Source organism: Garra rufa, chromosome 4 (assembly GCF_049309525.1).
Source record: "Garra rufa chromosome 4, GarRuf1.0, whole genome shotgun sequence".
In the NCBI taxonomy this organism is placed as follows: domain Eukaryota; kingdom Metazoa; phylum Chordata; class Actinopteri; order Cypriniformes; family Cyprinidae; genus Garra; species Garra rufa.
In genome coordinates, this window is record NC_133364.1 from 48,332,358 (window position 1) to 48,344,781 (window position 12,424).

Here is a 12,424-nt window from a genome sequence, read left to right on the forward strand (position 1 = left end):
TATTATTGTTCAAAGCATCCCTATTATAAAGTATTATTCAGTACAAACATGCACTCTAGATTATAAACTATATAGCCTATCTGATAAATTCACAATAATTTGTTTTGTTCATTTCACAGGCTGTGTGGGTGTCATCTCACTGCTCAGTCCTGTGAAAGTTTGTCTTCAGCTCTACAGTCCTCAAACTCTGTCCTGAAAGAGCTGGATCTGAGTAACAATGACTTGCAGGATTGTGGAGTGAAGCTTCTTTCTGATGGATTGAAGAGTCCGACCTCTAAAATGGAGATATTGAGGTTTGAGTTGGACATACTTTATTATTTTTTATTTTAAAAAAATCACACTGTTAATATTAATTATGTATGCAAATACTGTGTTCATCTTGTTCAGATTGTCCATATGTAATCTCACTGCTCAGTCTTGTGGGAGTTTGTCATCAGTTTTACAATCATCAAACTCTGTCCTGAGAGAACTAGACCTGAGTAATAATGACCTGCAGGATTCTGGAGTGAAGCTTCTTTCTGATGGACTGAAGAATCCAAACTCTAAGATGGAGATATTGAGGTTTAAGTTTAAAATACATTATTTTTTAATTATTAAATAAAAAACACAATGTTAAGAATAACTTTGTATGCAATTACTGTGTTCATCTTGTTTAGATTTTCCACATGTAATCTCACTGCACAGTCTTGTGGGAGTTTGTCATCAGTTTTACAATCCTCAAACTCTGTCCTAAAAGAACTGGACCTGAGTAACAATGACCTGCAGGATCCTGGAGTGAAGCTTTTTTCTGATGGACTGAAGAATCCAAACTCTAAGCTGGAGATAGTTAGGTTTGGGTTTAAAATACTTGATTGTGATTTTTTTTTAAATAAATAAATAATGTTAAAATTAATTTTGTATACAATTACTGTGTTCGTCTTGTTTAGATTATCCACATGTAATCTCACTGCACAGTCTTGTGGGAGTTTGTCATCAGTTTTACAATCCTCAAACTCTGTCCTAAGAGAACTGGACCTGAGTAACAATGACCTTCAGGATCATGGAGTAAAGCTTCTTTCTAATGGACTGAAGATTCCAAACTCTAGCCTGGAGATATTGAGGTTTAAGTTTGAAATATTTGACTATTTATTTCTTAAAAAAAACCCCACAATGTTAAGATTAATTCTGTATGCAATTGCTGTGTTCATCTTGTTCAGATTTTCAGCATGTAATCTTACTGCACAGTCTTGTGGGCATTTGTCATCAGTTTTACAATCTTCAAACTCTGTCCTGAGAGAACTAGATCTGAGTAATAATGACCTTAAAGATCCTGGAGTGAAGCTTCTCTCTGATAGACTAAATAATCCAAACTCTAAAATTGAGATATTGAGGTTTGAGTTTTAAATACTTGATTATTTATTTATTTAAAAAATCAAAATGTTAAGATTAATTATGTATGCAATTACTGTGTCGTCTTGTTCAGATTTTCCACATGTAATCTCACTGCACAATCTTGTGAGATTTTGTCATCATTTTTACAATCCTCAAACTCTTTCCTGAGAGAACTGGACCTGAGTAACAACGACCTGGAGGATTCAGGAGTGAAGCTTATTTCTGATGGACTGAAGAGTCCAAACTCTAAACTGGAACGACTGAGGTAAACGTTTTTCCATTAAATAATTAACAAAACAATCACAATAAATGGCCATTAAATTTTGTCAACAAATGTTGTATCTGCTCTCAGTGAAGTGCCACAAGAGACAAACATATTTGCAGTCATTTGTTTTCATGTTTACACAGTCTGTAGATGTGGATTATATTGAGATTAAAATTGAAAAATGGTCTGAAACAATTACTGAACAAACTGGAAAACTGCTGCATTTTCAAGAATAACTTCTGACAGCACTGCAGTTCAGTTTGAAGTAAATGCTGGTTGCTTAACTCATCTCTGCCAGTATTGAGTTTGGGCCATTTATGACATGGATTTGAAAATATTATTTAAAAATAATAGTTCCCTTCCGGAGGGAACTCTACGCTGCGTCCTGGTGGACACTATGGGAACTGCCTTCAGCATGACCGGTTCTGAAACAAATGTATGAAACAACGACAGTGAACTTGACACTGGCCGGCGCCAGCCTATGACATCATCATCAGGCGCCTGCTAGTATAAAAGCAGGTGCCTGAGAGCACATTACCATCTTTTTGTCTTCAGAGTCCTCTGTTCTAAACGAGTGAGTACAGCGATGCCTAGAGAAAAACTGTTTAGGAAGTGTGCGGATCCGTGTCAGAGAAATCTGACACTTGATGACGCACACGACCCTTGTTTGGTGTGTTTAGGTGTAAGAGCACGCGCGCTCTGCTCTAGAAGAGCGGAGCGCGTTCATTGTGAGAGTTTCACTTTGAAGAAACTCCGTTCTCGTCTGGCCCTTTTCTCGAGGGAATCGGGCCATCCATCTGCCCCACGCTGCTCCGGTCCCGCCACAGCTGAGGCTGCTCGGCGGCTGAGATTGCGGGGCTCACAGGTGGAGCTGGCTGACGAGTTTGAGAGAGCGTTTAATCGCTCGCGCACGTCAGCCGGAGGCGAGAATGCGCTGCTAGCGGATAATGTGTTGTCTCTCACATCCTCCGGTTCTGCAGCGAGTGCTCTTTTGGCTTCAAGCCAGGGCGAGCAGGAGGTTGAAATGGAACAAATATGAGCTCGTTTGAGCCCATGCAGCCTCCCTGCCCCGCATATGAAGAGTTGATGTCTGTTATGGACCGCGCGGCTGCCCGCTTGTATCTGCAGTGGAAGCCCGCGAGGGAAGAGGCCGCTCTCGGCAGACTAGACGAGCGGTTTCTTCCGGGCCATGACAAACTCAACTCCTGTGAGCCTCCCATTCCTGTGAGCCTCCCATTCCTTCCTGATCTGCTTAAGAGATCGAGAGGGAATGGGACAGGCCATATTCAGCCCGCATTCACAGGCATCGGCATGTGAATCATGCTGATGTCGAGGGAATGCATGGGCGCGGATATGTGACGATGTCTCTCGCTGACGGTGGCGAACTATCTCTCAGAGCGAGGGACATCGACCCTGAAGGCTCCAAAGGCACATATGCGGCAGTGGCCGGTGCTCCTCTGCACACGATGGCAGTGTTGCAGAGGCGCACCAGGCTGATCTGCTGAAAAATCGGGACCGAGCCCCGGGGGTTTGCATCCCTTGCTGGTCCACGCCTCCACCTAAACACCGGGGGGAAACCAGGCCCGTCCTGGCCCAAGGGCCAGAGACGAGGCCAGGTCACCAGTGTGGGGCTACCTGCCCCTCTCTTTTCCCCTTGACTCCGGGGCTGGGCCAATGATGAGACTGAGGCTCCATCTGTTGGCCCGGTATGTGAACAGTAAAGACAGCCCCACTGACTACCCCCAGGTTTTGAGTGTAGAGGCGCCACGGCACCTCCATTCTTAGAGTTGCACCCTGGAAGGCACAGAGCGTTGCCAGGCTTCCTTTCGGCGAAGCCTCCACTCCTCGGGAAATCTCCACTTAGACAGGCCTGCCGCACAGGCTATTCGGCCTCACAGGCCGTCGTCAGTGTCAAGTGTAGTTAGGTCATGGGACCTCCACTCCGTAGATTCCCTCTGAGCAGAAGCTCCACTCGGGTAGTTCGGGTTGCATAGGCTATGCAGCCTCACTGAATACCCCCAGTGTCGAGTATAGGCTTTTCCTCCGGGCGTGAGTGTAGCCAGGTCTCCCCTCACTGAAGGGCTAGTGAGACCTCCACTCCTAAGAGCTGGTGGACTGAACGTTGTCAGGTTTCCTCTCTTTCTAGAGAGTCTTCTGTGAAGCCTCCGTTCTCCAGAAGCTCCGCCTCCAGTACTTTTAAGCGTGAGTGTAGCCAGGTCTCCCCTCACTGCAGGGCTATTTGAGACCTCCACTCCTAAGAGCTAGTGGATGGAATGTTGTCAGGTTTCCTCTCTTTTCAGAGAGTCTTTTATGAAGCCTCCATTCTCCAGAAGCTCCGCTTCCAGTACTTCTAGGCGTGAGTGTAGCCAGGTCTCCCCTCACGGCAGGGTTATTTGAGACCTCCACTCCTAAAGAGCTAGAGGATTGAATGTGGTCAGGTTCCCTCTCCTTTTTGGAGAGTCTTCTGTGAAGCCTCCGTTCTCCAGAAGCTCCGCCTCCAGTACTTCTGAGCGTGAGTGTAGCCAGGTCTCCCCTCACTGCAGGGCTATTTGAGACCTCCACTCCTAAGAGCTAGTGGATGGAATGTTGTCAGGTTTCCTCTCTTTTCAGAGAGTCTATTATGAAGCCTCCATTCTCCAGAAGCTCCGCTTCCAGTACTTCTAGGCGTGAGTGTAGCCAGGTCTCCCCTCACGGCAGGGTTATTTGAGACCTCCACTCCTAAAGAGCTAGAGGGCTGAACGTTGTCAGGTTTCCTCTCTTTTTAGAGAGTCTTCTGTGAAGCCTCCGTTCTCCAGAGGCTCCGCCTCCAGTACTTCTAGGCGTGAGTGTAGCCAGGTCTCCCCTCACGGCAGGGTTATTTGAGACCTCCACTCCTAAGAGCTAGTGGATGGAATGTTGTCAGGTTTCCTCTCTTTCAGAGAGTCTTTTATGAAGCCTCCATTCTCCAGAAGCTCCGCTTTCAGTACTTTCAAGCGTGAGTGTAGCCAGGTCTCCCCTCACTGGAGGGTTATTTTGAGACCTCCACTCCTAAAGAGCTAGTGGATGGAATGTTGTCAGGTTTCCTCTCTTTTCAGAGAGTCGTTTATGAAGCCTCCATTCTCCAGAGGCTCCGCTTCCAGTACTTCTAAGCGTGAGTGTAGCCAGGTCTCCCCTCACTGGAGGGTTATTTTGAGACCTCCACTCCTAAGAGCTAGTGGATTGAATGTTGTCAGGCTTCCTCTCTTTTAGAGAGTCTTTTATGAAGCCTCCATTCTCCAGAAGCTCCGCTTCCCCATCTATACCTGTAGCACTGAATGTTGTCAGGTCCCTAGAGCAGGCGTCCGCCCTGCCGAGACATCCATTCCCTAAACTCCGCCCCTTATGGTCAGGGCGTTTATGAGCTCCTTCACTTAGAGAGCTAAGTGTAGTAGGCTTCCTCTAGGCCTCCACGCTTGAGAGTTGCGTGCACAGGTAGCCGGGCTAGCCGTGGCAGGTCACTGGGCCCCAGCGACTCTCGCTGATGCAGGGGTGATTTCCTTCTTGACTCCTCATTCAGTCAGTTTAATCACCTATCCCTCGGCATGGCGGTGTTGGTATAATCGTTCCCATAGTGTCCACCAGGACGCAGCGTAGAGTTCCCTCCGGAAGGGAACGTCTCAGGTTACGTAGGTAACCCTAGTTCCCTGAGGACAGGGAACGAGACGCTGCGTCTCGTGGCCATGCCTCGGGCCCTGCACATACCTCCGTCAGACAAAAAGATGGTAATGTGCTCTCAGGCACCTGCTTTTATACTAGCAGGCGCCTGATGATGATGTCATAGGCTGGCGCCGGCCAGTGTCAAGTTCACTGTCGTTGTTTCATACATTTGTTTCAGAACCGGTCATGCTGAAGGCAGTTCCCATAGTGTCCACCAGGACGCAGCGTCTCGTTCCCTGTCCTCAGGGAACTAGGGTTACCTACGTAACCTGAGACGTTTTTGTTGTTGTTGTTGTTGTTGTTGTTGTTGTTGTTGTTGTTGTTTTTTTAATATTCACTCTTGATTGTTTGCCTAATTATGTTGCAAAATGTTGAGTAGTGAGCTTACTGATAAAAATTTACTGTTTGCAGTGTCTGTAAATCATAAAGCCCTGCCTGAGGATTAAAAAAACCTTTTAACTTGTCATTCAAACAACAAACTGGTTGGTGCATAATAAATTTTAGCAGAGCAGAACGAAGAATGTCAAATAATGGGGGACAGTTTGTCCGTATCTGATTATTGGTGAGGATATGTGCTGCTTAGTGTCTATGTTGGTTACAGTTCTGGATTAAAGTTAAGTAAACAGAGTGTTTTCAGTTTACACACATTTAGATTGAATTTGCCACTCTCATGACCAGTCTGACTAGTTAAATGCACAATAATCTAAATAAATTACAGCTGAAGTAACAAAAATAAAAATGACAAGTAAAGTGTTCATTGTGGCATTACATTTAAATCTGCATAATATGATGTGTTATGTGTTATATTATGTATTATATTATGTTATCTTTTTATGTGTTTTTACAGTGTTAAGTAATCACACACAATTCTGTTGAGGTTATGAATTCAGGCATTGAGGTATTGAGATTAGTCATAGCTGAAAATGAATTTATGACATGACACTCATTTCTTGTACTTGCCTAAAAAGACAGGTTTTTGATGAACATAGGTAATAGATTACAATAACATAAGGCTACTTCTGGCTTTACCCTGCAATCAGTGTATTCTTCTGAAAATGCTTAGTTGTAAACGTCATGATGCCTTAACATTTGTTTAATCATAAATTATGTCAAAAATAGTAACATTGTTGCAATGTTGCAAAACAACTAACTTTTCACAACAAAAAATAGCAATGTACAGTGAGAGAATTTCAAGATTCACAAGTCATTCATTTTAGAAATAATTGAGACCATATTTAAAAATATTTTGATAAATTCAAATATTTTTCTATTAATAAATTAGTCTGCATTTGTCTATTTTGACAAATTATATAATTCTCCCATCCAGTTTGCATAAAAAACAATACAATTAAATTCTGAATTATTTTTTTGCAAATAGCACTTCCTTTATAAACTGTCACTCACTTCAGTTCAGCGTGATTTCTATTATAATCAGTGAACTCAAAACAAATCTGGAGTTTTGAGTGGTGAGTGGATTGTAACTTGAAGACAATGGTTAATCAGATATGTTTAATAAATAAACAGATATGTGTGTCGTGTTTGGCTCAAATGCTCAACGCTACAATACATGGGTCACACTTTAATTTATACAGTTCTCACTATTGACTGTGACTTTTGCCTCTATAAACTCCTAATTACTGATAATTAATAGTAAGGTAGTTGTTAAGTTTAGTTATACTACGGGACAGTTGAATGCTGGAATCTGATTGGCTGATGAACGTTTCAAAGTCTGCAATTATTTTCAGGGAAATGCACAGCTAAATTAGCTCCAGGCAGGTCTTGACCGCATTTTATGTCCATATCAATTCGCCAAACGATTTCAGTTATTTTAAAGGTCCTTACAGCCCACAACAGGAACAGAATCAAAACCCACAACCACACTGAATGATCCTGCCTTTACGCAAAATACGCAAGCTAAGTAGGGCCCCGAGAGACATCAGGGTGCTCTCTTACTCTCAAAGATGATTTATTTTTAGTTTTGTTTTGAAGTGGGTCAGCGGTTATCAATACATGAATGTTCATTTCTGTGGTTTGATGTCGCCCTTTCTACATAAAAATCAGTCAAATCATGTAATGTGAATGTCGTACAGTCTCTTGCACGAGACAAAAAAAAACATATTGAAAGCATACCGAGCTGCAAAACAATGTTGAAAGACACGCAGACCCAGGTAATTCGCAAAAACTTTATCTCTCTCTCTGATGATGCACGGGACAATTTTGGGCAGTGTTGCCATCAATGGGCAAACAGATGAGCCACAGGGCCTACAACAGATCTAAATTATGCAGATCGAAATATGTTACCCATTCTCAATGGAAAAGTGCTCAAAAAGTTGCCCCATGTATCATCAGCCTCTCTCTTTGTCTGTCTGCTTTCTCTCTCTTTCTCTCTCTCTCTCTGTGCGCATGTGCTGAGCGAGTGGGCAGCAGAGGCGTGAGTGTGCTCCTTTTCAATTTTTTTTCGAACTTTTTTTATATGTTGTGTTTTGTTTTGGGGCATTTGTTGGTATCTTAGTGGTGTGTTTTAAGCAAGCTAGTGTTTGTGCGGCGGCGGGCGGGTGTCGGCTCGCGTGCAAACTGTGTCCGACTATAGACAGCTCTGTGGAGGACTGCGTGTTGGCAGTCAGAGGAATAGTCGGTTATGATAGTATAAAATCTGCATCTAGAATGAACAATGGGGTTGTGATTTTTATTGCGGTGTGGATAAAGTTGCAACGATTGTTGAACAAGGTGTAGTAGTTAAAGACACGTTTGTTCAAGCACTGTTGTTAGTCCCACGAAAAGGATTGTTTTGTCACAAGTTCCTCCGTTTATCGGAAATGAAATGTTAGCGAGAGAACTTTCGAGACATGGGCAACTAATGTCGCAGATTAGAACAATTTCTCTCGGATGCAAATCTCCGTAATTAAAGCATGTGGTTTCATTTTATGATCCTAAAAGATGATGTAGAGTTAAATTTGGTGCTCAAGTTTAGTGTGGAGGATTATGATAACAGTGTGTATGTTTCCTCAGAAAAAACGAAATGCTTTGGATGTGGAATCGAGGGTCATCTCATTCGTTCTTGTCCAAAATTAAATGCTGAAAATATAAATAGGAATGTAGGACAGGGTGAATCAAACAAATCTCTAGAAAAAGATAAATCCAGTGACACTCAGAGACATGTTTTGAGCAAAGCAAATACAACCCAAAGAAAAAAACAACTTGAACAAATGTTTTTTCAAGGACAAAAATCAAATGAAGCTCAAGGAGCAGAACAGGATTTATTAGAAAATCATAAACAAAAAACAGATAAATGTTCTAAATCTCAAAAGGAAAAATCAAGTGAACAGAATGATCATCAGGAACAGAAACAGTTGGAGCCTACTGAAAATAAGGGAGTAAAACAGAAGGAATTAAGTGTTATTCAGGAAAACAATCAAAATGTTTCAGATAAAGAAAAGAGGACAAGTAATGGTCAGCTTTTTAGCTTAGCTGAGAACAGTCCACAGGAGTCTGAAATGGAGAGATAAGCCCCCTCTGGTGCTCAAAGGGACATGGGGAGGACAGGATGCTCTTTGGCTGATGATAGTGAGATGCTTGTTGATGATACCTCAATCAAAGACAATGAAAGAAAGAGAAAACTTGGAGATGGGGGTCAGCTTTCTGTTAAAATTAAGAAATTTCCCCTTCAAGAGAGCTCACAATCTTTTGATAGTGATGTTGCGGTGGACTCTGATGAAGGCTCTTTAGCCTCTTCACAGTCATTATCCCAAATTAAAGGTGGATACACTATGGCGAGCATCAAGAACTTCCTAAAAAATACTAAAGGAGCAAGAAATATAAAAATTGAGACAGCTTTTCCTGATTTACAACTTTTTATTAATTCAGTTAGGAGTTGTCAAAAACGAACTGAAAATGGAGGAGAATGCTTCACTGATCAAGAATATTATCGCTTAAAGAAACTTGTTCTGAAGGCTAAGAGACAATTAGAGGATGGCGATTATGGGTAATTTTTCTTATTTGTTTTTGTTTGGTTTTGTTTTTTTTTCTTTTGTTTTGTTTTATGAGTGAGTCAAAATTAGGCAGTCTGATTTTAAAAGGAGCTAGAGATGAAAGAAAAGAGCTTTGTTTTTCAGACTGTGCTCGCTTAAAAAATTAGATGTTATTTTTGTACAGGAGACACAGCACTGTTGAAAATGAAGTTGACTGGAAGAGAGAATGGGAGGGTAATGGTTTCTTTAGTCATAATACAAGTAATAGTTGTGGAGTGGGGATTCTTTTTTCTAAAAGTTTTATTCCCCAGTCTCTTGAGTGTGTAGGGTCGATTGTTAAAAATCGGAGCAAATCATTATTTTAAGTGATGTTATTAAAGACTGTAGTAATGATGAATTTTTATTTATAGGTGGGATTTGGGATTGCACAGTAAATAGATAAGTCAGAAATCATGTGGAGCCGCACTCTACCTCTCGCAGTCGATTAAATCAACTGTTAGAAACTCAAGAATTGTATGATATTTGGAGAAGCGTAAATGGCAATCAAAGTCAGTACACTTGGACACACTGTATAAACAATTTATTGTCTATGGCCAGACTTGATCGTTTTTATTGTTTTAAATACCATTCTAATGTTGTTAAAAACTGCTTTATAAATCCTGTTGGTTTTTCGAATCAATCACTTGTTGTAGTTTGTGTTTTTATTAAATGTGTGAAGCCCAGTAGTGCCTACTGGCATTTTAACACAATGTTATTAGAAGATAAACATTTTAAATAAATATTTGTATCTTGTTGGAAAAACCATCAGAGTGAAAAAAATTAGTTTACGTCCTTGCAGCAGTGGTGGCACTTTGGGAAAAGTTAAAATAAAACAGCTGTGCCAGCAGTATAATTGTAATGTAACCAAAGGTTTAACAAATTCAGTGAAAGAACTGCAATCTGAAGTACAGAAACTTCAGGCTCAAGTAGAGATGAATCAAAATCAAAATGTTCTTGAGGCTCTTGAGATTAAGAAATCCATTTTAGATAACCTCTTAGGAGTATCAGCTCAAGGTGCATTAATTAGATCCCATTTTAAGAATATTATGGATATTGATGTTCCTTCACACCTTTTTTTGGACTAGAGAAGAAGAATGGTCAAAATAGACTTATTCAGAGTTTAAAATCTGATTTGGGGTCTTTGTTGTCTGATCATATAGCCATTCGTAAATATGCTGTTAGTTTTTATAGAAATTTATTTAAATCTGAGCATCAAGATTAGCAAAAGATAGCTCAGAGTTTTTATACTGGACTTGTCCAGGTCAAAGAAGAGGATCATGCAATGTTGGAAGCAGATATCTCCATGGATGAACTGTATGCAGCCTTGCAAAGTATGCAGAGCAAAAAAGCCCCAGGTTAAATGGTTTGCTGGTAAATTTTTATAATTTTTTTTGGTCCGTGATTGGAGAGGATCTTTTGTCCGTTCTGAACAATAGTTTATTAAACAAATGTTTGCCTTTAAGTTGTAGAAGGGCTGTACTCACATTGCTGCCAAAAAAAGGTGACTTGCAACTTATAAAAAACTGGAGGCCTGTGTCTTTACTTTGTACTGATTATAAACTACTTTCCAAAGTACTGGCAAGTAGACTTACTAAAGTAATTGATCAAATTATTGGCCCTGATCAGACTTATTGTGTTCCTGGCAGGTTGATTTCTGATAATATTGTGCTTATTCGTGATCTTTTTGAAGTTGCTAAGCTTTTTGATCTCAAATTGGATTGGTCTCTATTGATCAAGAGAAAGCATTTGACCGAGTTGAGCATAAATATTTATGGGAAACAATGGTTGCTTTTGGTTTTACTTCTGGTTTTATTAATAAATTAAAAATGCTGTATTATAATGTTCAGAGTGTTTTAAAGGTCAATGGCGTTTTGAGTGCTCCCTTTCAGGTCCAGCGAGGAATTAGACAGGGTTGTGCTTTATTCCCTGGCTTTTGAACCTCTATTACAGAAACTCAGATCTGTTTTAAAAGGTGTAATTTTCCCAGGTTCTAAATAACGTTAAAGTTATCTGCATATGCAGACGATTTGGTTTTTCATAGTTGATAATCAGAAAGATATTGATATGTTAATAGGTATTTTAGATCAATATGGCATGATTTCTTCAGCCAGAGTAAACTGGAGCAAAAGTGCGGCTCTCAGTTTAGGAGGAGTGCTTGAAAAGACGCTTATGTTGCCGGCAGGTTTAATTTGGAAAACGAATGGGGGTATAAAATTATTTAGGTGTCTTTTTGGGTGAGCAGCCTTTTGTCCTTAAAAACTGTGAGAGGTGAAGGGTTGTATTTCCAGATGGAAGTGTATCTTACCCGAAGATGTCTTACAGAGGTCGGGTTTTGATTTTTATTTAATCTGATCTCATCTACTTTATGGCATCGTTTGTTTCATACTTACCCATGTCTCTGCCTCCTTCTGAGTGTGACAGAAGACCAGACCACACCGAAATGAACACGGAAGAGACCGCTGCACCAGACCAGTTTACTGAGTTTGTAAATACCTTAAAAGCAGCGCTCACTCCACCTCCCGCGCCGCCATCTGCCTCAGGTCGTCCCATGGCCATACCATCTATGTTTGCTGGAGAAGCGGCTGAGTGTAGCGTTTTTTTACTCCAAGTCGAACTCTATATTCAGATGCAACCACACCAGTTCCAGACCGAAAACGCCAAGGTAGCTTTTCTCATTTCGTTATTGACTGGTAAAGTCCTCCAATGGGCAAAAGCAATTTGGAATGCTAATAATCCGATTATCAACTCATTTGAACAATTTACGAGTCATTTCAGTGAAGTTTTCAGTACAACCACGAGCGAACTCACCACCTCAGATCAACTTTTCCGGGTACAACAAGGTTCTTCTTCTATCAACGAATACACACTCCGCTTCCGCACGCTGGCAGCAGCTAGTGGTTGGAATGAGATCGCACTGAGGGCGCCTATCGGAACGGTCTAAACCAGATATTTGAGCAGCCATGGCTTTGTACGATGACTCCATCGGCCTGGAGGCCTTTCTACAACGTACCACCCGGGTGTCCCAGCAACTAGCTGCTTGCCAACCCCCCTTTACCGCTCCTCAGTCCGCTCCGGTGGCAGCTTCACTTCCAGTACCAGAACCCAT

The 12,424-nt window shown here is 41.4% G+C and overlaps 1 protein-coding gene across 1 annotated transcript in view; it reads left to right on the top strand.

The window, feature by feature from the left end:
• LOC141332981 (NACHT, LRR and PYD domains-containing protein 3-like) overlaps positions 1 to 12,424 on the top strand; it is an 84,044-nt gene that overhangs the window by 18,961 nt on the left and 52,659 nt on the right. The window contains exons 4-9 of the mRNA XM_073837937.1: positions 120 to 293; positions 388 to 561; positions 657 to 830; positions 927 to 1,100; positions 1,197 to 1,370; positions 1,463 to 1,636. Coding sequence (XP_073694038.1) covers positions 120 to 293; positions 388 to 561; positions 657 to 830; positions 927 to 1,100; positions 1,197 to 1,370; positions 1,463 to 1,636 — 1,044 coding nt within the window. The remainder of the gene's footprint in view (positions 1 to 119; positions 294 to 387; positions 562 to 656; positions 831 to 926; positions 1,101 to 1,196; positions 1,371 to 1,462; positions 1,637 to 12,424) is intronic.